The 27,842-nt window shown below is 44.6% G+C and overlaps 1 protein-coding gene across 5 annotated transcripts in view; it reads left to right on the forward strand.

Moving 5' to 3' along the window:
* Positions 1-27,842, forward strand: part of Ric8b (RIC8 guanine nucleotide exchange factor B) — a 97,821-nt gene that overhangs the window by 46,708 nt on the left and 23,271 nt on the right. For all 5 annotated transcript variants that reach the window (XR_003377951.1, XR_003377950.1, XM_005358248.3 and 2 more), the window contains exons 5-7: positions 9,252-9,480; positions 10,170-10,265; positions 17,120-17,264. Coding sequence is in view for 3 of the 5 variants with exons in the window: in XM_005358248.3 (XP_005358305.1) it covers positions 9,252-9,480; positions 10,170-10,265; positions 17,120-17,264 (470 nt within the window). In the remaining 2 variants the exon portion in view is untranslated. The remainder of the gene's footprint in view (positions 1-9,251; positions 9,481-10,169; positions 10,266-17,119; positions 17,265-27,842) is intronic.

Consider the following 27,842-nt stretch of genomic DNA (forward strand, 5'->3'; position numbering starts at 1 on the left):
CATCTTGAGTGAATTTTGTGTGTGTAAAATCCTCTTGTTTGTATGTTGGATATCCAGCTTTGGCCATCACTTATTGAAATAGCCTTCCTTTCCGTGTGTGTGTGTGTGTGTGTGTGTGTGTGTGTGTGTGTGTGTGTGTGTGTGTGTGTGTGTGTAAGAGAGAGAGAGAATATTTCTGAATTCTTTCCCATTGGTCCAAGTATCTTTAGGCCAGTTGTATACCTCTGTGCTTAAAGTAGACTATTATTTTCAAATCAGGAAGTTTGATCCTCCAGGGTTGTTCAGGCTGTTCAGTCTCTTGACATTCCATATGTGTTTAAAGATGAGTTTTTCTATTTCTATAAAAATATCATTGAGGTATTGGTAGGAATTATCTTGAATTTCTATTCAACGCCTAACAATATTGTTTCCTAATTATCATATATTTCGCTCTTTAAATGTTTGGAAATAAGATGACTTTATTTCCATTTATATTCACTTGCTAGTGAGCACTTAAGCCATGTGTTAAGTACTAATTTGAGCTTTAGGGTTCAAAAAATGATGAAAACATATCGTCCATTCTCTGCAACTCACCTGTTAGTAAATTAACGAGTAAATGAGCCGTCCCCTCCCCCATGAGCACCGTCGTGAGCTTACAGACAACGTTTGCTTTGGAGAAGTCAGAAAGGCAGGCCTTTGCTGCTCTAGTTAATGCTCTTGGCTCCTTTAAGCTCACTCTCTGTGAAGACGTTCTTCAGGTCCCGCTGAGTGCCGTGGTGGAACCAACACTGAATGGGAGTCAAACTTAAAAGACAGTTCAAGGAGAGAATAGAAAGAGACCACAAGGTAGTTCTGAGTAGTTTCCAGTGGCTGCAGGACCAGGTCTTCCTCACAGGTCTGTCCCCTGCCTGTTGTTGCCCTCCTCCCACCTCTCGTCAGGCAACCTCCACAGCCCGGCGGGAAGTTACGGACTAACAGACCGCTTCATGTCCACTGTGCACAAGTTCTCACGGCCTCTCTCAGTCATAAGACTCAAGAACTCTTCGTTGGGTTAGGATGCCCACACCTAGGACCTGCAGCCCCGTCTGGGGAAACTGTGTCCCCTGATCAGCTCCCTCTTTCTTCTCTATACATGAGTCTGCCAAACCTTAACAACCTGCATGAGGGTCCCACACAGCCATGGGAGTGCATACCATGCGTTTACTTAGAAGACGGCTTGGCCAAATGGGGGAGGCGGGTAAGATTGTGCAGTCCTGAAAGCCTTCGCACTGTTTCTTGGCATAGCCATAGAAGCCTTGGATTGTCCCAGCCCTCCTACAAGACTTCAGGGAAAATGCTGTGCTGACTGTCACACAGACTCTGCGATGAGCAGGGCAGTGTGTTCCCACCGTGGCAGTGTGCCAGTTACATCATTGTCTTCTGAATGAAAACTGTCTCTCATTGTGTGATAGTGGATAAATCCATGGAATTAGATCTGAGGCAGTGGCCTCACTCTTCGGGGAGCAGTCTGCTTTTGACAGGATCCCTCTTCCTATTGTCAAGCAAAACATTTTCATGGCACTGATCCACTCTTCCCCAGCCTCTGAAAGCCTCCCCTTCAACAAACCAGATGGCTCTGTGTTCAAAATAGTCTGCCCCTCTTCTTCCCTCGACACACTCTGCTTATTTGGGCCTTTGCGTTTTCGCCGTCTGGAAATGCTGGAATGCTTTTTACCCAGGTATTCGAGGGCTTGGCTCCTTCTCACCGTGTAGCACTTAATCCAAATGTAACTTGCTCAGTTCGGCCTTCTCCAGCCTCCTAATTTAGACTAGTGCACACACAAATACATCGTATCCCTATTTTATCATCTGCTTCATTTTTTTCGTGGCATTTATCACTAACTAACCTAATGTTGTTCCTTTATTTTCTTGCACATTTATTATTTCCCTCCAGAAGTATTAAGCTTAAAAAAAAAAGATCAGGCTAGAGAGATGGTTCAGCAGTTAAAAGCACATACTACTCTTACAGAGGACCTATGTCAGGCAGCTCACAACTGTAACTAAGGCAACTCCAAGGGATTCAAGGCTCTCTTCTGGCCATGAGTACACCTACACACGTGTACATATCCACATATAGACACAACAGACATACACAAATGAAGTATTTCCTTTTAAAAGGGAATAAAAGAACTTACCTTCTTATTCCCTACTATATCCCTGACACCTAGACAAGTACGTGCATACGAACACACACACACCTATGTATGTAGTATGTACAGTGAACATTAACTGAACAGAAGGGTAGTTGGGTAGACGGCGATCTTGCCACCCTCCTAACAGTGATGGAAACTCAGGCAGGAGCTCCTCAAGCCCTCCGGTTGGCAGTACCAATAGATCTCTTGCAGTCTCTTTTTTTCCTGCCAGTCTGTGCTGCAGGAGCTGCTTCTGCTTCTTCAGCCAATAGACTTTAAGATACCAGCCCACTTGGGCGTGGTCTGGTTTGCTTTTAAAAACAGCGGCAGCTGTGTGCTTTGCGGCTCTTGCTTCCCGCCGCGGCTCCGCTTCCAGCTCCTAGACTCCTGAGGAGGGCTGTTGTCTGGGACAGTGATCTGTAAGTTTTTCCCCTTTAAATAAATAACCATTCTACTAATCATAATTCCAAACTGGTGTGGGGTCGTTTGTGACTTACACCTTCAAGTCTCAGACATTTAAGCGGCTGTTTTTACACATTTGCTTTTGCCTCCTAAGACCTTACTTATCCTGGCGTTATCTCTCCTTCTAGATCTTCGGTCTCCTTGAGGGTATTAAGTCTACAAAATGAGAATATGCTCAGAATTGTCTCATTTGTAGGAGGAAACAAATCTGTATCAAAACTTTTTTCACTGGGCTGGAAGGTGACTCAGTGGTTGGGAGCACTTACTGCTCGTGCTCACTAAAGATGCCCCAGCTGTCTTCTAGTTTGCAGTTATCATCTGTAGCTGTGGCTCCGGGAGTTCTGGTGCCCCCTTCTGGCCTCTGGGGGTACCTACAATCACACATACGTATGTATCCCTGTGCACTGCTCGCCCTCTCTCTCTCTGTCTCTCTCTCTCTGTGTCACACACACACAATAAGATGTAATTTTTTTTTTAAGTTTTATCCCTCAGAGCTGTTATCACATTTGTTTCTGTCCTTTTACAGGTTTGGGTGTTTTTTTTTTTTGGTTTTTTTTTTTTTTGGTTTTTCGAGACAAGGTTTCTCTGTGGCTTTGGAGCCTGTCCTGGAACTAGCTCTGTAGACCAGGCTGGTCTCGAACTCACAGAGATCCGCCGCCCTCTGCCTCCCAAGTGCTGGGATTAAAGGCGTGTGCCACCACCGCCCGGCCTTTTACAGTTTTTTGAGTGTGTCCTGTGCCATTGGTCTCCAGAGGTTTTGATCATCTCTAGGCCTAGTAGGAAAACTTTCTTTCTTTTATTCTTTTCTCATGCATTGCATCTGACTGCAGTTTCCCCTCTATCCGCTCCTCCCAGTCCCTCTCCCAGCTCTTCTCTCCCCAGATCAACTCCTGTTTCCCTTTTAAAAGGCGGGGGGGGGGGCAGGTTTCCCAGGGATAGCCACTGAGCATGGCCTAACAAGATATAAGGCCAGACACAGACCCTCATACCATGGCTGGATGTAGCAACCCAGTAGGAGGAAAAGGGTCCCAAGTACAGGCAAAAGAGTCAGTGACACCCCCACTCCCATTGCTCAGAGTCTCACAAGAAGTAGGAAAACTTTTTGGAACACACCCTCAAGTGTGTTTACTTACATGTGAATTATCTTTATATACAGCTGTTTTATGTGTGATATATCATGAATTATATATAAATTAATTTTTGAAAATAAAATTTTAAATTCACCTCTCACAAGTTTATTGTGTTCTCCATTAGTAGCCTCTTCTGTGTATTTTACACAGTTGGCTTCAGATGTGCGCTGCCTGAGTTGGCCTCATCATTACCTCATTCCTCAGGGTATATGGTATGGGTCAGGCAAAACTGGTCAGTAATACAATGTGGAATTCCCATCTTTACATTTTTAACTTTCATATTTATGTCATTGATTGGACAAGTCCCCAGCTGACAGTCCTGCCTCAGCCCCTGACACCATGCCTGCTTTCACTTACGTGTGCTTAGATGGGGAGTGTGTATCCTCTTCACACCGGGGATAAAGCAAGCACCCCTGAGCCAACTCTCTGGCCCAAGTTTCAGATGTTTTTAAACAAATTTTTGGTGGGTACATTCTGATAATGAGGCAGAAGTGTCAGGAGTTCAAGGTCACTGTCAGCTACTCAGTGAACTTATGGCCACTCTGGTGTGGGGACTCCCTCTCAAAGTTCACTCAGTGAATTCGTATCCTGGGTCACATGAGATGCAGTCTCAGAAACTTGAGTCCATGCTGCAGCCAGTTGAATTGTCCTGACTTTCCTTATGGTTCAGCAAAAACATAGGATTCTGCCATTTTCTTGTCAGAAAGAAAGTAAAATGTGCTACTATTTTAAGTAATGTCTTAAATTTAGGTTTCCTCTGCAGGAGTCACTGAAAACGGTTCGCCTGTTTTGTAAGAATTTGCTCAACTTAAAACTTATGAAGCAAGGCTGACAATTTTGCTTAGGGATAGCGCTTTTAACAGATGTGAGGCCCCAGAGAGTAGCCCTCTCCTCCCACAGAAGCGTGGAAAAGCAGTCTGTAGCCACCTAAGCATATGCCGATTGCATTATGACCAGTTCTGAATGCAAGTGCGTGACCAAGGAAAAGGGGTCACGGTTGGTCTTCTCATATCCCAGAATCTGTATTCTTCCCTCTGCTTCACTGAAGCTTGTGTGGGGAGTGGCAGCTATGGCTGAAGTCTGGGCACGAGTGTCAGTGCATTGGTCAGAGAGCAAAGCGGAAGTAGGTAAAAATTGTGTTTTCTTTCTGCGCCCCAGTGGATCATTTTGTGTACCTCTCTGCAGCTGCATGTGCCCTACCCTGCTTTACAGAATATTGCTTTGAACTTAATGTTTCTGTGGGCTCCACCTATTCATTTTTGATTACACAAATGAATTAACAGGCAGTCATCAGAATTGCACCTCTGCTACTTTGCCTGGACAACTCTAGCTCAATGTCACCAGCAAACATGTGACCATAAAGAGAGCAGAAAACTCAGTCTGAGTGCTGTCATCTTTCTCCCCCGCATCACCACAGAGAGCCCCTAATAGTGAAGGTTGTTGAGTCAGAACAAAACTTCAGAGGTATGGCAGTACCCGATTTCATAAGGTATTATGAAACTCCAATAATCAAATTTCGGTAGCATTTACGTGAAAATAGACATGTAGACCACTGAAACAGCATAGAGAGCCTAGAAGTAAACCTGCATACTACAAATGTGTAGTCAGCTGTGTTGACACATGCCTGTAAAGAATGCACGTTCTCCAAGAAATGGTGTTAAGAAAACTGGGCTTCTGTATGTAAAATAATGAAGTTAAATTGTCACTTCACATTATACACACATACCAAAGGAACTAAGAAAGTATTAAAGCCTTTAATATAAAGTCTAAAACAGTAAAACTTAGAACGCATGAGGTAAGCAAACTTGTCGGGCTTGTTCTTAGCAATAATTCGTGGGTCTGACACCGGAACAGACAAGCGAGGCAAGGATAGTTAGGTGGGAATTCCTCAGCCTGCAAAGCTGCTGTGCACAGGAAACTGCCCAGGTGAAATCACACCTGTGCGATGGGAAGCTATTCATCGCTGCCCTCCCTCTTCGGTAGGGAGTAAGCAGCTAAAACACCTATAGGGAATGCGTTTCTTTGTTGTGCTTTGGATGGCAGTGTCTTGCTTTGTAGCTCAGGCTAGTCTTGAACTCACTATGTAGACTAAACTCCTCTTCAGTTGGTAATCCCCTGCTTTAGCCTCCTGTGTGCTAGGATTACAGGCATGCATTACCAGCACAGGACTCTTGATTGCCAAGAAAAAAGAGAGAGAGAGGGAAAGGGGAGTAAGGGGGAAGAGAGAGTGGAGGGAGGGAAGGCAGGCAGGCAGGCTGGCACGAAGATAAGACAGAGGATCTGAGTGGACATTCCCCCAAGAAGACATGCATCTAAAAGCGTGTTTAGCATTACTAATTTCCTGGAAGATGCAAATCAAAATCTTAAGATTCCCCTCACATCTGTTATAGTGGCTGCTTGCTTAAAGACCACCACAGAACTAGGGTGTGGGGAGCAGCAGTGTGAGTTAACGTAGCCATTGTGGGAAGCAGTGTGATAGTTCTTCTAAAAATTGAAAAGAGAAGTGGCATTGGCTCCAGCAACCACACTGATGGATAGATATCCAGAAGAAATAAAAACCATTGTCTCAAAGAGATACCTGTCCCCTCGTGTTCATCATTGTTCACGATGTCAGGGACGTGAAGACTGCCTAAATGCCCGTCAACAGATAAGACGGATAAAGAACATAGAGGGAGAAGGGAAGGACAGAGACAGACAGGAGGTGGACATAGGGCCACAGCCTGAAAGTCTAACAGTAGATACGTGGGTAAGATGTCAGAAGTGCATATGTGTGATGAAAAGGAGATCCTGTCAGTAGGTACAGAAGACACTAATAAATTAAGCGAACCAGACACAAAAGGACAAACACTGCCTGATCCCCTTTAGTAAGGAATCTAAAACAGAAACTCATAGGGCCAGGAAGAGTATAATAGTGGGCCAGGGGCAGGGTGTGGGAGTGGTATCAGTCAAAAACCTACAGTTTGTGGTTGTGACTTCTAGTGTTCCTGTCCAGCAGGGTCTGTGGTTAACAGGACTGTAGCATATATGTAACATTTGGTAAAAAGGGTAGAATCTTTTTTTTTGGGGGGGGGGTGGTTTTGTTTTGTTTTGTTTGAGACAGGCTTCCTCTTTGTAGCTTTGGAGCCTGTCCTGGAACTAGCTCTGTAGACCAGGCTGGCCTCAAATTCAGAGATCCACCTGCCTCTGCCTCCTGGGATTAAAGGCCTGTGCCACCACCACCTGGCAGAAGGGTTGATCTTAAGCTTAAGTGCTCTTACCTCAAAAGAAACAAAACTTAATCCCCCTCCACTTTTTTTTTTTAACTAAAGAGAGCAGGAGAATCTTTTGAAGATCTTGAGGTTTGTTTCTGTCTTTCTTTCCAAGCTTGAAAATGCACGTGTAAACCTCATATATAAAGAAACTTGATTTGTTCATACGATTTGTTACTTGCTGTTGATGAATGCGAACTGTTAGCTTGCTTCTCACTTTCACGTGGCATTCTGTTGAGTTCAGCAATTGTTGGAAGACGAGGTTTGGGATTGTCTTCCCCTTCCCACAGCTGCAAGCCTTTAATCAAGGCTCCAAGTTGCTGTAAGTAAGCCTTGCTTCTGAATCTGCATATCAGGAGGGGGCTGGGAGGACGTCAGGGCACAGTGATTAATGGTCTCTAGGAACTGAAAAGGAGAGTAATGGACACAGCCTTCCTACCCCCTGGAGGAGGAATGCAAACACCATTGTGTAAATGTGTGCACCGGCACCGACTTCCTGGTCGCTGGGGAATCTCCTGCACTCTTCTCCCACAAATAAAACTGTCAGAGGAGTGACAGGGCTCAAAGGCTGACCCCTTGCTTACACAGAGTAGCTGGACACAGCGAGCCAGAGAATTAATTTCGTAGCTGTTTGAGAACCAAGTTGTTCAGTGAGAAATGAGAAAACGGGAACTTTTCTTGAAAAGCCTTAAACATCAAATATTTGTTAATTCCAGCTCTACATTTGGCTTCTTAAATCTGCGAATTCCTGGAAACTCCTCCTTTAAGTGAATCTAAAGGAGAAGCGTCCCTTTGTCATGGAGTGACCATCTCAAACTCTTCCGGCTGGCCTGTGATAGATTTAGAGTCACTACTGATGGTTTCCAGAGCTGGCTGTCTTGTGTTGGGGGAGGTTAGCGTTTCAGAATGGCTTGTACTGTTTTAGAAAGTGATTCTTAGGTAAAGTTCTTCTCCTCTCCAGTGACTGTGGTTTTTAATAACAGTTTCCAAATGCTTAAGTGAGAAGCAAGTCATTGTAAACTACAAATAAGGAGTTGTGAATGTGTGTGGAAGAGTTGACAGACAGCAGAGCAGACTGCGCCAGGAGCAGCAGCCCCGGTGAGGACGGCCGAGCTCACACTGGCCCAGAGGCCATCTGCTCATGAAAAGGGTTCTCATATCATGTTCATTCCCACTTATTTTCTGCTTTGTCTAGTTTGTAGTGGATTTTTACTAATTATTATTTTTTATAATATAAAAAGAATGAAATAGTAATTCATGGATAAATAAAACCATACTTCAATGTAAAAGAAAGGAAAAGCTCTATTTGCTTTGTCTTAGTTTTTAGTGTCACTATCAATTACATTTTAAATGGCTATGATCTAAATTAAGACGGCATCAGCTGGATTAAGCCCTGCCTGTGGTTTCCGAGTGGTTAGACTTGTAAACTGTATTTGCAAGAGTTTATTTTTAGTCAGGATGTGGTTATTTTTAGACTCCCTCTGTGTCACTAGGAAACGCAATGCCTGTCTTTCCATTGCTGTTTATCAGGAAGTCCTGGGGTGCAGGCTGTTAAGATCCAGTTCCAGATGAGCACTGCCTCTCCTGGTAGACAGAAATAGGAAGTAGTACAGGGAAGAAAATCTGTACACCGAAAACATGCCTGATTCTGAATTCCCACTCTCATTTTATCTTCTTGTATTCTTGTTAACAACAGAATAGTTTTTAGGAAATGCCAAAAACACAAGGTTTGGGTTCCCCCTGCTGGTGTGTATCTCAGGTTTGTGTATAATCCTTGGGAAAGAACAGCCTGGCTGGACTTGAGACTAGAACAGCAGTGTTAATGGTGTTGCATCTGACGAGCAGCTCACAGGCGTTGCTTCTCAGGTTATTATGTTGTGATTTAAGGGATAATAAACACCAGTGAATCCACAAAAGGAGCTCAAGCCCCTGAAGAAAATTGAGAGCCAGCATTGTCATAGTGAACTAAAGCGCTGGCATTCCAGCTGGCTAATTCCTGTTTTAGCGTGTCAGAAAGGGACGTGTCATTCTGTGATTGTGTCTGTCAATTTAACATGGCTTCTCATTCATTTGTAGTGTGTATGTGTTTGAGACGGTTCTTCATTTTCTCTGAGTAAATGCCAAGTAATATTAATGGCTCATTTTGAAAAAGAAAAATTTTAATTGACTCCTAAAAGTCACCTTCAAACTTTGCATTATGTTTGCATTTTAAAAGCCCATTCAGTCATACTAAAATATTGTATTTTCAAATTGCCTTTCAGCAATGCCGTCAACCTTTTAAGCAATGTTCCAGTCTCTTGTTTGGATGTTCTTATTTGTCCATTAACCCACGAAGAAACAGCCCAAGAGGCCACGACTCCAGATGAACTGCCCAGTGATAAAACAGCGGAGAAAGACACAGCTTTGACAAACAATGCCATGGTATACAATGGCATGAATATGGAGGCCATTCATGTCTTACTCAGTTTTATGGAGAAGAGAATTGACAAGGTAAGGCTGCTAGCGTGAGTCCTTGGAAGGGACAACTCAACACCAGTGTGCCCTGCCCAGAGACGACCACACAGCTTGCGCTCACAACTAAGCTTGTTCTTTGTTCTTGGCATGCTATATAGCTGTACTTTTAAAAAACATTTTATCATAATAACGATAAATTACTAGAAATAAGTGAGTTTATTTATGCTGAAAATTGTATTTTTACACCAAATTTATAGCTAGTATCTGAAAGCAAAGGAAAAACGAGTAACTTCCCTGCATAGCTACTTTGTAAATGTTAGAAGAACTAATTCCTTCCAAAATGGCATCTTCAGAAGTGTCTTGTTCTCAGTTTCTCTCGTCTGTCACTCAACGTTCTCTGGTAAATGTGTTAAAGGCAGCAGTGTGGCTTCGATGTATCTCACAATCCTTGGCTTCGTTGAAGCGCGTTAACTAAACTGGTGGAAACCCTAGAACACGTAGGGAAAACCAGAAAAGACAAAACTAGAAAGTAAAATGGAGACAACTTATGGAAATACTATTTAAAGTAACTTTAAACATTGTTTGTAAACTTAGATATCATAAGATGTGTCCTCCTCTTCCCTTCTTCCCCTCAAAAAAAAAAAAAGTCTTCATATTCTCAGGTTACGGAGGAGAGCCTTCCTTTAGGAACTGGACTAATACGGCATGCATGGTTTTCTTTGTAGGGAAGCAGCTATAGAGAGGGTCTAACTCCAGTTCTCAGCTTATTAACAGAGTGTTCCCGAGCCCATCGGAACATCCGAAAATTTCTCAAAGATCAGGTAACTGCTTACATCTTAAATGTAAAACTTTGTTTATATGTTGTTAACGTAGAACTAATGAATTCTAACCAGAATAAACGGTCTTGTGTGCATTGTTACTCTTTCCCATTGACCCGGCACATGCTCACTGAGGTCTGCTGTGTGCTGCTGTGAAGTATTCGGTACCATGAGTCCTTTACCCTTGCAGGGCATGGTCAGTGTTGTAGAGAAGGGGAGAGGAGAGCTGAGGTAAGGGAGTGCTCCCGAAGGGTGACAGTGAGCAGGAAGTTGGCGAACTGAGAAGTGTCTCAGCTGTGAAGCCTGAGTATGCTGCGGGACGTGCGGCGGCCAGTGTTCCTGGACAAAAGGCAGAAAGGAAAGACAGTCAGTGCAGCAGAGTCCACAGGGCGATGACAAGCTTGCATAGCGCTTTGGATTCTCTCTAAGTAAGATGAGAAAACACTGGAATCTTTTCAGAGGATTTGGTAGGACCGCAGCTGTGTTGAAAATACTTGAGCTGCTGTGTGTAAGAGTATAGTGTAGCATGAGTGGATGCCGCCCTATGGCATAGTTAGACCCCTGGAGACGGCTGGCGAAGGCTCGGAGCTAACTCCACTATCGGGTGTTGTCCTGTAGTGTAGCCCAAGTCAGTGCATCATTTCCCACCCTCCATGCCCGTGCTTCGCTGGCCATTGATAATCAGTCAGGATCGCTTTGATAGGTGGTGAACATGAAGTAGACACCTTACTGTGTATCAACCCCGGAGTAGTGCTGATGGAAGACCTCAGAAAGCAGGAACTCGTGTCGCTCTAAGCAGATAAATAATAAAAGCATGGTCACTGTTTCAGCCAGATAAGTTAAGCAGCCCTATGTGGTTACCGGTTTAACTGCTTTAAAGAATTCTACCTTGGCCAGAAGAACCTGGTGAAGAATAGTAAATGAAAATGTTTTATGGGGCTGGAGAGATTGCTTGGGTTAAGAGCACTGCTTTCTCTTCCGGAGGGCAGGCTCAGTTCTCAGCATCCACTCTGCTGCTCGCATTTGTCTGTCCCTCCATGTCTAGGGGTCCAGTGCCCTCTTCTCCCTCCACTGGCACTACATGCGCATCTGTGCATTCAGGTAAAATACCCATACACAGAAGCATAAATGCTTTCTTAAAAGACTTCATTTTCTGTGTTCTTGTTAATATAAAAGCAGAGTCAAGGTTCAAGTAAACTGGCTGTGTTTATTTTTTCTGATATGGAAGTCCTATTTCTATATCTAGAAACCTATTTGTAAGCCACATGCTGTGTAGATGCACAGGAGTATAAGACCTTTGTCTCCTTGGGAAACACCGCACTGTAGGTGAGGTGTTGAGACAGGGCAGGTAAAAAGAGAGCTGTTTGTTAGCCTGTGACGATACTACAGGGGGGAGGATGTGTCTCTTTATGGGAGTCCCAGGTTGAGAGATCACATTCCTAGGGAGATGCAGGACACCACTGGATACTTTAGTTACACTTCTTGTTGCTGGGACAAAGGTCATGGACAGAAGCCACTCAAGGGGAAAGAGTCTATTCTGGCTCCTGGTCCATCGTAGTAAGGAAGGCATGGAAGCTACAGCAGCTCCTAGTTGTGACATAGAACACGAAGCTGTTTATTCCTGTCTCAGCAAACCTGCAAGCAGAGAAAGAAAGAGAAAGCCAGTTCTGGGCTCGCTTGTTCATGTTCAGTGTTCACATCCTCACCGTTCAAAGTAGCCACTCCACTCCTGATAGTCTTGTCCCAGCATCCCTTCAGGTACATAGTGGTAGCAACCTGAGATCCATAGTGAAACCTGACTCAAAACAATAATAGGTGTCCAGGGTAATGACCCAGTGGGTAAGAACACTTGCTTCATAACCATGAGGACCTGAGTTCAAATCCTCATTGCCCACGTAATAAGGTTGGGCATAGCCATGTGTTAACTGTAACCTCGGGCACTGCAGGGGACAGTGACAGGAGGACTGGTTTGTTATTAGCGTAGGGCAAGGCACAATGAAAGACCCTGCCTCGAGGGAATAAGGCACAGAGATGTCCCCTGGCCTCCGTGTATATGTCTGTGTGCATGTGCACACACAATAGCAAACAAACAAAAAAAAATACAAAGTTTCAGAAACTCAAGGTAAATTCCTTCTCTCTGTAAAATCAAAATGACCTTCCACTTCCGGTGTGCAGTGGTAGCACAGCCACCAGGCTTACATTTCCACATATTTCCACTCCAAGAAAGAGCTGAGAGGGAAGACACTGAAAGTCTGGCGCCTTCAGCACCCTGTGGTTCCTGCAGTTTTGCTGACCATCGCCCAGATGACGAACACACGCGTGGCTTTCCTGAGCAGGTGTGACGTGTTGCTAGTGACCTTTGCTTCCTGGGTCCCTACTGTAGCTCCGCCTCAGGAGCTCTACCATGCATCATCCCACCGGGCACTCATTGCAAGGGCTCTGAGCCTGCAGACTTCTGCTTGCCTTTCTTTGAAACTGTGGTTGACACCATCGTGATCTCATGAGTCTTAAATTCTGCACACCTGCAGAACCAGCCCCGTGGAGAGGCAGAAAAGTCTGCTCTGATATGAACCCAGCTTCTGCCTGGTTGAGCCATGACTGCAGCCAGAGAGCTTCCCCAGTTGGACACAGGAAAACAAATCCTGAGGTGGTCTCAGATAGTAAGCCAGTAGAGAGCACCCGAACTCAGTACCTAAGACAGTGCTGTCCTGAAAGACCCGTCTCTTGGCCTGGGGTGAGGGTGGGGAGTGGCCTAGAAGACTTGGGAGATGGCCTCAAGGCTGGTATGTAACCTCATAATTGACATTCTCGCCAGTCCCTAACAGTCTCTCAGTGTGCCTACCTTTAGTTAGTTTTTATTCCTTCCTTGGGCAAGCTGCAAGGTTTACAAATCTTTCTATTTCATTCCTTTTTGCTTCCAACTCTTACTATAGATCTAACAATAGCCAGAACACTAATATCATAATCCCAATGTTTTCTTGTTTTGAAATTTCTCTAGCCAAATAAACTAGTCAAGCACTCCTAATTCCAGGCCCTACAGTGTCTTAGGACATGGATCCATTATGGTCAGGGTCTTGGTAACAGTGTGATGACTTTGTTTTCTATTTTCCCGTCCAATTCTCATTTTCAGGTAGAGTCACAGTGAACGACCCTGTTTCAGGGGCCATGTTTATGTCTGTCTGCTGCTCATCATTGCGATAACGAGATTCCTGAGGCAGCCTGACTTGACAGAAAACAGATTTAAAAGTAAGGCACTGGCATTGGTTTGGCTCTGGTGAGGGCTGCATTGCCTGTGTCAGAAGCATGTATACAAGGAGGAAGGTCATGTCTGAAAGCAGAAAGCCAGAGTAAGCGCACCCCAGCTTGTAACAGCTTACCCTCCTGCAAGCTGGAGGGTCTCAGCAGAGTTACCTTAATCCCTTGAGGAACAACTCCCCTGTGACCCGAAACCCTCCCCGTTGCCTCAGCTCTTAAAGGTCAGCTCCCCACCTCTTGCCACCACCACAGTAGGAATCATGCTTTAGCACATGAAACCTTGGAGGATACATGGAGAGTACAGCACAGTCTGGACCCCTACCTGTCCCTCGGCCCTCCCTTGCCACAGGTGCGTGCAGCTCCTCACTGTAACGTTGTCTTGTCCTCTTTTAGGATTTAGAACAGAAGAGTACTTGCCCCAGCACTCCCCACCCCCTTTCTACAGCTGTTTACAGACTTCCAGGACTGATTCTAACTCAAAGGACTTGACTTCCTCTTCATCTTCCTCCTAGCAGCTGCCAAAACATACAGTTTGCCTGTCCTGTTGTTTTTCTTTCAAACTCTAATCAAATAGTCCTTGGACTTGAAAGAAAAATACTTATGCTGAGAGGAAGATCTTTAACAAGTCCTCTAGCTAGGTAGCTAAGTCTAGAGACCGCTCAGTAAAATTATTCTATCAATGAAACAAGAGTAACAAAACCACACATTCTTTACCTAACTTTATTTTGCAGGTATAGTCTTAGGCTTAGGGGACAATACAGTAACAAGATGGAAAGTGAAACTACAATAAAACAAAATGATTATGAAAAAAAAAGGAAAGGGAGGAGGGAGAAGAAGAAAAGAGAAGGAGACAAACTTCTAAAGAGGATACATTGTAGAATGCACTCAAGGAAGGCAGAGCTTAATGTAGCACGTGGTCTCAGAGCATGTACTAGGCATAAACTCTAACTCTAACACCAAGGAGATTCACAGATTAGTAGCTTTGATAATACTGTAGTTGAAGTTATGTCTAACTAGTTATTACTACCTTTTAAATCTAACTCAGGTGTACCAAGGGAAACTTCCCTGTTAACTAGTTACTGCAGGTAGTAGCAACTACTTTATTAAATCTAAGTCATGTGTACCAGGGGAAACTGCCCTGGGGTGCTCTATTTGAGCAGTTACAAACGAAAGCAGTGGAAAGTACTGACCCAGGTGGTATAGTCTAGGGACCTATAGAAGAGCTGTGGAACAAAGAGAAACTGGATACAGCTTAGCAAGAAAGTGTTGAGGGATAATATGAGCAGAAACGCATGTGCCACTTGGGAGTGACATGCAACAACAAAATAGCTAACAAATTTTGCATGCTGATCTTTCCTGTAGATACTGAGGTATCTACTGTAGAAATCGCCTATCACATGACTCATTCTCCCAGGGAAATAGGAAATAAACCCGGTAGAGTTATGCCTTATGTTAATTTCGCCTTTTCTAGAAATATTTGGATAGATTACTTGTCTGAAATTTTTTCTGTTTTTTAATTTATAGCTGTATTTCCAATCCCTGTACATTACATAGAGATGGAAGGGGACCAGTTAGTTAAATCAACTAAAGAACTGCTACATTTATACAGTCTGAATAGGTGCACAGTAGATCATTCTTCGACTTTGTAATATGCTTTGTTGCCTAGTGCAAGTACTCATTCTTTATACAGAAGGCACTTGCTGTGGTTCGGTTGTGCTTTTTGCTCTATGAACACGGTAGAAATTTGATGTCCCCAAAGCGGCAGTGGTGGGTGATGATGTGGAACCTTTAAGATGTATTGACTCATGAAACGTTTACATGGAAAGGTCTTGGGGGGCACTGCCCAGCAGGGTTTAAGAGTTCCTATGAGACCCTTTAGCTCTCACAGAACAAACTGGAGCTGACCTGACCCTTAAATCCCTGACTCCTACAAACACCCTGCTTCTGTGATACCATCCTCCAGTAAGCCCTCACCAGAAGTAGAACCAGTAGGTAGGATCACCAAAACTGTAAACTAGAGAAAACGGTTTTCTTTGTAAAGTTAGTGTGCCGTGAGTCTTTTCTTACAGTAGCAGAGAATGAACCAATACATCATGTAATGAAAATTACTTGGATTTATTCATTTCCCTCTAAATCAACAAATACTTATTGGACACTTGTAATATTCCAGGCACTGAGAGGAGACTAATAAAGAAAGGAGAACTGTCCCTATGGAACTTACTTTTGAAAAAAGATATTAGGGTTAAGAGAGAAATGATGAGAAAGAAAGACACACCCCAGTGCATGCCTCCTAAGAATCACAGAATGCACTTCAGTGGAAAGAGGGTACACAATAAATATTTCTTCTGCCAGCTGGTCAGAGCATGGAAAGGGTCATAGAAGACTAATAGTGGGAGATGGGGAGATAGTAGCAGCTGGACAGAGGCATGCAGAAAGAGCGGGGTGTGTGTGCGTGTGTGTGTGTGCGTGTGTGTGTGTGCGTGTGTGTGCGTGTGTGTGTGCGTGTGCGTGTGCGTGTGTGTGTGTGATCTGTTGCAGCTTGGTGATGACAGATTTTCTTTTCCTCAAATACTTGGGTCTAAAAGTGTTTCAGATTTATAATGTTTTAAAATTTGGGGGATTTGCATAGATTACACAGTAAGATACTTTGCACTAGGACCCTGCTGTGAATATGAACTTTTTTTTGTTCTGTATAGACCCAGAGCTTTAAGATGATTTGTCCATTGTTAGCACACCTTCACTTAACCCTTCACATGAAGTTCATTTCCCTGTCACATGTAATTTCTATGTATGGCATCATGTCAGTACTCAAAGGTTTCACGTTTTGGAGTTAGGAATATTCAACCTGAAATAGCCATTTTTATTATAAAATTAAACAACTAAAAAGCATAAATACAGATCTTAAAAAATTAAATGCTGAATATGCTGCTAGACTTGAAAGAGTTAAGTCCGTATGGTTTGAGCTACAAAAGAAGTATGTGGAGGAATGGGAAACCCTGGGTGCTGGTGCCGATGGGAGATGTGTATGGAATGTGGACTCCTGGACACCATCTACTTTCTTTCTCCCCCTCACTCCTGTGTCGCTGGCCTGAAACTCTCTGGCTTGGCTAAGCTGGCTTGCCAGCAAGCCCCAAGAATCCTCCTGTCTCCACTCACCCTTGCTAGGATCACAAGCCCATGCCACCACCTCTGGACTTTCCCCTGGTTTCTGAGTACTGAGCTCGGGTCCTTATGCTCACAGAAACTGCTCCATTGGCCTTCCCTCCTTTTGGTTTTGAAGGCAGTCCTGCTATGTAGCTAAAGCAGACTTTGAGCTCATTTCCTCCTTGTTCAGCCTTCCTTGTGCTTGTGTATACTGCCATACCCCGCAAGAAAGAGAAACTCGATAAAGACTCTTAAGTTTGCTAGGCACCAGAAGCACTGCAAGTGTTGAGATAACCAGGTGACAGGGAACAGAGCCGTGCTCTGCACATGAGATGAGCTAGGTGTGGCTGTTGTTGATGATTATTTTACTCTTATAAAACTAAGGCTGACCCATTGCACAGTACCATTGTCACACACCAGGGCCCCAACTGATGGTGGCTTTTTCATTTATGCATCAGGTTTTACCGCCGTTGAGGGATGTGACAAACCGGCCTGAAGTGGGCTCGACGGTGAGGAATAAGCTGGTGCGCCTCATGACACATGTCGACCTTGGGGTCAAGCAAATTGCTGCTGAGTTCCTTTTCGTCCTCTGCAAAGAGAGAGGTAAGTGAAACTCTTTGCCTTACTCTTTATCTTTTGGAGTAAGTTTGAGAATTTCCTGTTGATGTAGCACTTGAGTCCACCCTGAAGAGCTGGTTGCTCACCTGTTGTTACTGCGGTTGTCCAGACATCGGGCAGTGGCAATCCGACAGCAGTGCTAAGTGCTCCCACATTCCTTAGGACATGCAGAAACATGCTTCCCAGATACACGAGCATCTAACTTGGCCTCGTGTGTGCGGACCCCGGACCCCGGCGCATCTCAGACTTGGAAGCTGTTGTAAGAGGTCCTCCACTGTTTTAATGGCGAGGTACAGTTCTGTGGCTCCTCTCTTCCTCTTAAGATGGCACTGAGTTCTGCAGTCTGAAGTCACAGAATACTAACTGTAGAATATACTGCGTAGAAATCCAAAAGTTGCTAAGGTATGGCTTTACCCTTGAGGTAACAGTAATGTATTTCTTCTTATTTATTAATATCTTTGTACAAAAAAAAATCACACTGAAGCATTTTTATTTCACTTTTTTAAGAACTCCAATTTTACGAGGTAGTTCAGAGATGAAAAACAGTCTTCTCAAAATATTTATTCATTTGTTTATTTATTTTTCAGGGCTGGAAATTGACCTTAGGGTATCATACATGTTAGGCAATTGCCCTACTACTGAACTATATTCCCAGCCTTCAAAATTTAAACCTTCTGTGTTCTTAAACCTTATTTCTGACTTTTTAGTTCAATCATCTGAGTTCCTATAGGAATAATGCATTATTAGCAACATAATTGAAATGTTAGAATGTTGATGACAGCTTTTAGAAATGACAGGTGTCATGTGCCTGACATCCTGTGCCCAAACCCACTTAATCCCGTAAGGACCCTCTTAAGGTGATCCTACTTCAGTCTCGTCTTCTTGAACTGTTAATTTCTTCCATGATTGAAAGAAGATTGATTTACATCTTGTAATCAGGTAGTTACTGTAGTTCTTACATGTGTTGTCAAAATAGTCGCTGATTGTACCTATTTTCTTAGACCAAAAATGAGCTGTATGGAGGCTGGAGAGATGGGTTAGTCAGTAAAATGATTACAAACGAATCTGAATTGAAGGCAGGCTGGTTGGCAGGTGAGCCAGGCGTGGTGGTGCACACTTAGAATCCCAGTGGAGAAGCAGAGACAGAAGGGTCCTTTGGAGAAGGATCCCTGTGGCTTGTTGGCCAGACAGTCCAGCTTGGTTTTCAGGCTTTAGGCTGGTGAGAAACCCTGCCCAAAAGACAGTGGATAGGCCGAGCGGTGGTGGCGCGCGCCTTTAATCCCAGCACTCAGGAGGCAGTGGCAGGCAGATCTCTGTGAGTTCGAGACCAGCCTGGTCTACAAGAGATAGTTCCAGGACAGGCTCCAAAACCACAGAGAAACCCTGTCTCGAAAAACAAAACAAAAAAAACAACAAAAAAAAGAATAATAAAAAAAAAAGACAGTGGATAGCATTCCAGAGGAATGACACCTGAAGGTGCCTTCTCGCTTCCACATGCTCATGCACACACATGTACACCTGTTTGTGTGTGTGTGCGCGTGTGTGCGCGCACGTGCATGTGCACGTGCATTAATCTAAACCAGCATATATGTTACCCACCCACTTAAACATGGCTGTCAAAGCTGGGGAGGTGTGCAGCATGAGAACCTGAGTTCAGATCCCCAGAACTCATGTAAACTCTGTCCCTAGCAGCGTGGGATGTAGAGAAGGGGAGGGACAGCCCCAGGCTTACCCAGCTGTGAGTGAGAGATTCGAGAGCACGCCTGAGCTTTTCTCTCACTTGCACACTCAAAGGTTTTCGATATTAATAAATTATTAATAGTACTATTACTCTTGACTAAGAAGATTGCTAGTTAGTTCTTCATAGATTTATTTCAATCAATACACATTTATTGTATACTTTTTAAAAATTCATATATGAGCCAGGCAATAGTGGTTCTTACCTTTAATCCCAGTACTCAGAAGGCAGGGTCAAGTGAATTTCTGAGTTTGAGGCCAGTGTGGTCTACAGAATGAGTTCCAGGACAGCCAGGACAACACTGAAAACCCATGTCTTGAGAAAACAAGGATGGATGGGTGGATGGATGGATGGATGGATGGATAGATACTGACATGATTATATATCTAAAGACAGTCTCACCTTACTGATGAGTCAGTGCATAGCAAATGTGAGGCATGCCTTTGCTAGTGAATTCTGTCAGTTGTTTTCATTTGAGATAGCTGGTACTGCTCCTCCTAGGATGTCTAGTACTTGGGAACTTTTATAATATAGCTAAACTCAGACCAGCAGCACAGTAATGTTTGTGGGTTTGGTATTTTTGGTGTTTTTTTTTATTTCATTTTGTTTTTTAGTTAAATTTTGAAACTTCTCTGGTCATGTGGTTTTTCTTTTCAGTCACTAGAAATCTATAAATATATTGGAATAAAATCATTCCTTTGAGGGCTCATAGATAGTTCTTGAATGTCAGCGTTGAATTTGATGCTGCGGAGAACCGAGAATTGCAGGTGTCCTCTGACTCCATATTTGTGAAAGCACACACATAAACTAAACAAATAAGTAAATAGCTGTGATGAATATTTTTAAATTCATCCATCCAAAAGGTATTTTTAAGCTAGACACAGAAGAGAAGAACACAAGACTGTCAAGATTTCCACACTCATGTTATTTGCTTATGCAAAGAGCTTCAGCAGCCAGGCTGGTAGTAATGAAAATAAGACACTCAGTCTACACGTAAAATGGCAGATGAAGAAGACCGACTCTTTCCAATAGTTTGTTTCTTGGAGAGCAGGGCTGAAAGGACAAGGGGCTGCGGGGTGGAGAGGAGGCACTGCTGGCTACAACTTGGTGCTGCCATTAAGGAACTGGAGACTGTCAAATAACTTCAGATTCTTCTCTCATACAATACATCTCAACCATACTCCCTCCCCGCTCCTCCCTGCTTTTCTTCTCCTCCTCTGTCCCTCAGATCCCCTCCCTCTCTCACTCCCACCAGCAAAGAGCAGACACAACAAACAAAACACACAATGAGGTGGAAGCACCTTCACACTGAAGCTGGTCATGCAGCCCAGCGGGGAAGAGCCCAAGAGCAGGCAAGAGAGTCTGAGACACACCGGCTTCCACAGTTGGGACCCCACAAAAGCACCAGCTGACAGCCACAGCGTCAGGACCTGGTTCTCTCTGACCTTGGACCTGCTCAGTTGCTTCTTTGGGCCATGCTTTCCTGGTGTCCTCCGTCCCCCCTGACTCCTATAGGGGTCCCCTTTCCATGGGATTCCGAGTGGCAAGGGAAGGGACCTGGTGGAGACCTATGATTGAGACAGTCTCTCTCTCTCTCTCTCTCTCTCTCTCTCCCTCTCTCTCTCTCTCTCTCTCTGACTGTGGGTCTCTGCACCTGCTCCCATCTGCTGCCTGAGGAGGCCTCTCTGAGGATGACTGGACAAAGCACTGATCTATGAGTATAGCAGAATATCATTAGAAGTCATTTCATTGATTTTTTTTTTTTTTTAACCAGTCCTGTTGGTTCTACCCCAGGTCCCTGGGGCCATCCAGTTTCTGGTTTCTGGCCGTCCAAGCAGTGTTGAACATGGGCTCCCTCTTGTGGAGTGGGGCTCAAGTTAAAGCAGACTTTGGCCACTAGCACAAGTTCTGTAGCACCATTGCCCCAGCACATCTTGCAGCCAGGACAGATTGTTTGTCAAAGGCTGGTGGATGTCCAGGTATCTCTTTCTGTAGCCTAGAGAGCACCTTCCCATACCAAGGAGGCTAGAACACAGGTGTGCAGGCTCCATGTAGGCACCAGCTCCACCTCTGCATTCAGTGAGCTGTGCGGGTGTTGACCTTGGGGACCTTGGTTGGTTTGTGGACAGCGACCCTCTGTCAGCTTGGTTTGTTCTGGGATCACTACAGGAACCCCTTAGCTAGCAGTTTAACCAAATACAACCCAGTCCTGCCCCTGGAAGCCTTGCCGGGTTACAAAAGAATGCCAGTTCAGACTTTGTGCCTCCAATTATTAGAGCCTTCACTAGGCCACCCTCATAGATTCCAGGAAGTTTACACTGCACCGGGTTTCCAAACCACGCCCCAGATGCCCCTCAATTCCAGCTGTCTCTCTCCACAGGTCATGAACAGTTTTATTCATTTCCTTTAACTGTTTCTTTCTTGGCTTTCTTTAAGGGATTTGTTCATTTCCTCTTCAAGAACCTCTGTCATCTTCATATAGTTGGTTTTAAGGTCTTTTTCTTATGCTTCAACTATGTTTGAAATACTGAGGGCCTGCTGTGGTAGACTAGTGGGCTCTGGTGGGAACTTGCTGCCCTGGCTGTCACTGATTGTGTTCTTATGTTGACATCTAGGCATCTCAGTTTGGGGTGATTGTAGGTCCAGGTGCTAATTTCTGGGTTTGCCTTTGTTGGGTGTGTGCTTTGTTCCTCGGTCTCTACTTCCTCTCTGGGTTTTCATTGTGTTGCCTGTCGGTCTCTACTTCCTCCCTGGGTTCTCGGTGTGTTGCCTATAGGTCTCTACTTCCTCTCTGGGTTCTCGGTGTGTTGCCTGTCTTGCTGGCCTGCCCAGCTGGTGTGTTCACAGGGAATGCCTGCTAGTGTTGGAGGCTGGGATGGCAGCGACAAGTTAGGGGAGGGAACCTATGGAGGGGATGCTCTGTGGGATCCACAGGAGCTGTGGACAGGAAGGCAGGCCACAGCTGATGTTCTGTTGCAGTGCTAGGGACGAGCCTCAGGATTGGGTCTGGGAGAAGAGAGAGCAGAGGTCTGTGGGCAGGTCAGATAACTTTCAAAGAGTCAGAGTAGCTAAACTTTCTCAATGTAGCAAAGCTAAGTTGAACATTAAAGAGCTGTGATCTGTGTTCGCACCAGAAAGTAGAGAGGTAAGCAGTTGTCAGAAACAAAACACGAAGGGTAAAGTCTTGGGAGAGACTGTCCACCTGTGCCAGGCCAGCCCACTTCTCCAGCCCGCAGGAGCACATGCTGGTTTGTGGTCATGCCACCAACATGTGTTCAACTGTGGCAAAACTAAATTTTATTATCCTCTGTAAAGTCAGTGCTTTCTGAAAATCATGGTAAGAAAAAAATCTAAATTCAGAAAAACAAACAGTGCTACATATTTTCTCTCATATGTGAAGTCTAAATGAGAGAGAGAATATGAACCATGGGTATCTGGGTAATAGAGTGCAGGAAGGAAGGCCATTGTCGGGGAAAGAGGAAACCAGCTAGGAAGAGGCAGATGGGATGGAGGAAGTGGGTAAGAACCAGCTGTAACGACATATGTGTGTGAAAATACCGTAAAGAAGCTTAGCGCTTTGCATGCCAACATTAATAAAAATTTTCTAAAATAATTTTAAACTGACTTCCTTCTGGCTCCTTAAAAATCATCTACATGGCTAATCAAAAGAAAGCGATCTGTGAAATACTGCGCTCTTTCCAGTATGTGGCAGGCACGGTGGTAGGGCTGAGTTACAGCCGTGAGTTGTGCTGGCCCTGCTGGCCTGTAGCTCACAGGTGCAGATCTCCTGGGCTCCGTCCTAGTGTCAGGCTGCAGGCCTCTCTACACTAACTCTTGGCTGTTGGTATTTTTCTTCTTGTCTTCTCGGGTCTTCCTCTGTGAGTTGTTCCTCTCTAGTTTTGGTTTAATTTTTTGAGCTCTCCTTGTGTGTCCTTGTCCACCTGTCAGCAGTCTTTCCCATACTGGCATCTTTCCAAGTATCCCCACTACCCGAGGAGACCTCACCTTGCCATGAGCCAGCCATTTCCTTCCTAGTTCCAGAACGTGTCCTCCTCACTGCTACCCTCCCCACTGTGGGTTCCTAACTCTCTGGTGCGATGGGTATCTTTTCATCTGTATCCTGCTCTGTGTGTGTGTGCTAGGGGGTCCTAGATGTCCTTGACACCTATCCCAGCTCCACATGTAGCTCCCTGTAGTCATCCTCCGAACCCCATCCTCTCTGTCTGTGGCTTCTGCTTCAGGATGAACCCCTCATGTAGCCACCTACATACTAGACATCTGTACCTGAGTTTCTCATAGACACCTGCGCCTCCTGTCTCAAAGTGAATGCATTATCTTCAGTGCGCATGCTCCTCAATTTTTCTGTGCCATCTGCTCTCTTCTGTAAAGGTCACATTGTCTAAAGTGCCCTGCCTGTCTTCTCTTCATATACAGCTAACTGCACCTTACAGATTTTACTTCCTAAATACCATCTTTATGTTTCTCCTATTCTGTTCCCACACCACTTCTTGTTAAATGACTTTAAAATAGTTTTCTTAAAATATTAAAATAGTCAGATCTCCTGTTTCCAATCAGATTTTACTGTGTCTTGGAGGTGGCTATTGGAGGGTTTGGTATAAAATGAGGACACAAGCTTCTCACTCCCTCCATGTAAATGTTTAGTGTTGTCTCATCATTGCCTGGTGATCCAGCTTTTATTGGGTTGCCTCTGTGGTGTTTTCCTTCTGCTGACGTGCTCCCCTGCTGACGTGCTCCCCTGCCATGAATACAAACTGATACTTTAGTATTGCTGAGATGCCCTTCCCTGTCAGCATGCTGAGTTGTCTCTTTTTTGTTGTTGTTTTCTTGAGACAGGGTTTCTCTGTAGTTCTGGAGCCTGTCCTGGAACTAGCTCTTGTAGACCAGGCTGGCCTCGAACCCACAGAGATCCGCCTGTGCCTCCCGAGTGCTAGAATTAAAGGTGTGCGCCACCACCGCCCAACCTGAGCTATGTCTTTGAAGAGCAGTGTGGACATCATCTCTGAGAAATTCTGTGGCATTCAGGTTGATCATTTTTTCCCCAGTTGTTAGACTTCTGACTCTGCAGGCCTTGCATTCCCAACACCGAGTTTCTTTAGCTTACAGATAGCAATTGTTCCATAAATATTAAGTAAAAGAGCAAACATTTGTGCTTCCTGTGAATTCAGTATAACAGCCATGCTGTCTTGCATATTTCCCCCACAGTGATGAATAACGTCCTAAAGAGAAGACTGTGCTTCCTACCGTGGTATCTTAGAGAAGGGCTTTTATAAGGAGCCAGAGGAGTGGGAGATAGTCACAGAAAAAGACATTGTAGGGTCTGAGGCGTGCACAGAGTGGAAACTAGCTTTAGAAAAGAAGAGAGAGGCTGCCAGATGAAGAGCTCTTATAGACCTGTGGTTGGGGGTTGAGCCTTTAGGAGAAGCAGGAGAGGCATGTTTGTGCGGAATGAAGCGTGGCCTAGGTGGCTGTATGGAAATAGATATGGGAGGACGTGGCTGGAAAGGAGACTGGTTAGAGCTGCTGGTGGTGTGGATCTCTGGATGGAAAGAGTGCTCTGAGAAGGGACAATGGTCTCCTGAGCGGGCTCTCCTCTGCCTTGTGGTAAAATGATAGAACTCACATCTGGGTAGGCTTCCAGCACTGTGCCTGCCAGTGCGGGTCTCCAGCACCTGACGCATCTGCTTGCTGGGATTGTTTGACTTCAAAGACAGTGATGATGACAAAGCACTTGTAACACCACAGAGAGCCCTCCCTTAGAAAGCCTCTTTCCCGGTGTCTGTTTTAGCCCTACTGTGAGAGGTAGCTAAGGCTTCTCCAGCAGTTGTCTCTGCTAGAGTTCTCTATTCCCTTTGGTTCCATTCTTCGCTCCCCAGTTTTTAGTTGTTTAAAAACTTAATGAGATTTCATTTAACTTTATCTTGAAGACAATAATATGTCTTAAATCGTCTCTGTAGCCTGTTTCCCACAGAATTGGCATATTGTTCCTGTAAAAGAGCAGTACCATTGTTCTTATGAAAACCCCGGGTCATTGTTAGTGAGTAGCTTCCACAAGGTTTCTCATAGAAGGGAAACATTTTATTAGTGTCCTGTTTACTCCCCTCTAACCTCTCCTGACCTTCCACAGCCGCTGGGACCTTAGACTATTTAATCTTGGGCCATTTTATGTCATTCATTTTTTGAGCATTATTTTGTTTGTGTGTATTTTGCCTACATGTGTGTCTGTGCACCACTGTCATGACTGGTACCCATGGAGGCCAGAAGAGGGCAATGGAGTTACAGTTACAAACTGCCATCTGGATGCTGGGAATTGAACTCATGTCCTCTGGAAGAACAACCAGTGCTCTTAACCACCGAGCCATTTCCCTTCCTTTGTGTCTTTCTTAAATATATTCATTTAAACCATTTATTCATAATGTTTAATTTAAACTTTAAAAATTTTAGTAAATGTCACTTTTCTGAAACCACTAAACATCTTTATTTTTTTAAAAAGTCCGAGAACGGGGTTAGCTCTGTGGTCCTCTGTGAGGCCCGGGTTCATTTTCCAGCCTGTATACGCCAAATAAAAATCAGCGTTGTAGTAATGCGTGTGTTAAAAACTTCAGTGTTCTGAGGGCTTAGGTCTGTGACTCCTCATTACCAGAGGGTTTGTATCTGACCATTTACATCCTGTCTGGCCTCTGTGAGTATTAAGGATACCTGTGTACCCCAGAAATTCTTTTGTCCCCTCAGTAGCTCACTAGACATTTGCTGACTTACTTGAATCTCTGCAGCTTGAAGCTCTGGCAGCAAGAGACAGTATATCAGATTTACCCAAGGGCACAAATTACTCTCCTTCATTAAAAACTTATAGTGTTTGCCAGTACCACTGAGAAGGAGTACAGCTACCTTAGGTCTGGGGTTAAGAATGACTGGTTGAAGCGGAGTGTGGTAGCACCTTACTGTGATTTCGATGCCCTGGAGACCTGGGAAGGAGGGAGGTGAGCCCCAGGCCAACTGGGACTTTATGGTATAAATCTCACTTAACCCATGTTTCCATTTTTACAAATGTACCCAGTTTTCTATATTCCTTGAAAGGAGGTATGCCTTCATATGTCCCCAGAGTAGGTATTTTTTTCTATCAAAGAAGTGCTCTCTAGTTGAAGTATTTTAAAATTTAACTAATTATTTAGTGTTACCCATATTCTTTATAATTTCATACTCTTACCAGAATATTCCCTTTACTTATCTGTTTCTCTGTCTTAAACTACTTTAATGTCCTCAAGATAATTATTTTTTAAATTTTTACATGACTACTATATTTGTATTATTTCCACCCCCCCATGCCTCTCACTCCCTCTCAAATTCGTGACTTCTTGTAATATTATATAGTTATATGCATGTGCCCACACACATAAATATCCAAGAACCTACTGAGTCGATTTGGTGTTGCTGTTATGTGCATGTGTTTAGAGGGCTGGCCACTTGGGATTCAGTAACCTCTCAGGGGCCTGGGCTCATTCCTGGAGAAACTGATCCTCCTTTTTCAGATGACATTGATGGCCTGTAAATCTTCATCTAAGGGTGGGGCCCTACGAAATTTGTCCTATCCGTTTGGCATGTGGACTCATGGTGTCATTAATCATTACCCAGGTCTTATTTAGGAGAGCCCACTGTTTAGATCTCATGGGTGCAGCATCCCTATTGTGTCTGAAAGCCACTGTCTGGTGGCAGATGTCCTGGACCTCTGGCTCTTAACAGTCGTAACAGCCTTTCTGCCCCACCTTCAGCAGTGTTTCCTGGGTCTTAGCTGTAGGTGTTTGCTGTCGATGCACTGAATGGGCCTGTCCACTCCACTGTCACTCCCTCCCTCCATCTGCTGCAGAGAGGAGCTCTGTTTGTCCGTGGGCATCAGGGCAGTATTTGAAGGCAGTTAAAAATGATGCTGGGTTAGGAAGATGGAAGTAGTAGGTTTCCCGTAGGATCTGTGACCTTTCCAGACAGGTTGAATTCCCTTCTAGTGAGTGGGTCTCAGATAGTTAGACAGCTGTGGGTAACCTCAGGTGCTGCCACTACTGCACCTCTGGAAATAGCTGCCCTGCCAGTCCTCGGCTTTGCAGCTGGGTAGGACTGTCACTAGCTTGGCTCCCTTGGCAGCTCGCGTAGCATCCTCAGATACTATGAGCTGGTCCTTAGAGAGGAGCCTTCCGCGGCAAGTGCAGCTTGAGCATCCTCAGATACTATGAGCTGGTCCTTAGAGAGGAGCCTTCCGCGGCAAGTGCAGCTTGAGTCCTATCAGTGCTGTGTCTGAAGTGCCTAGTGTCCCAGTAGTGGGGTCTTCAAGGTCTGGGAAGCAACCAAGGACAATGGCCTGTATTGTTTTGGGGGTCCCTTGGACTTCCCTAACAACTCAAAGGGAGGTTTCTAATGCCTGACACTGAGTTCTGTTAGTCTGTGGCACTTTGTAGGGAGTATTATCATCCCACGTGACATAACTGCATGTAAACTATACACACACACTTTTATATGTATGTATTTGTAAGCAAGCTTATCACATGTTTCCTTGTGGCTTCTTCAAACATTCTTAGTATTGATTCTCCCCTTCCTCCTTCTGTATGACTCCATCCCCAGCTGAAGTCCACGCACATACTCTCCTTCCTCCTCCTCCTCCTCCTCCTCCTCAGCACCCGTCTGTACGTCTGTGAGTTCTTCCTCCTCCTCCTCTTCCTCCTCCGTGAGTACGAGGAATCAAACAACTCAGGTCATCAGGCTTGGCACTGAACCATCTCCATCTCATTGGCCATCCTTCTTTCTTCTTCTTTCTTCTT

The sequence above is a fragment of the Microtus ochrogaster genome, chromosome 24 (genome assembly GCF_000317375.1).
Source record: "Microtus ochrogaster isolate Prairie Vole_2 chromosome 24, MicOch1.0, whole genome shotgun sequence".
NCBI lineage: Eukaryota > Metazoa > Chordata > Mammalia > Rodentia > Cricetidae > Microtus > Microtus ochrogaster.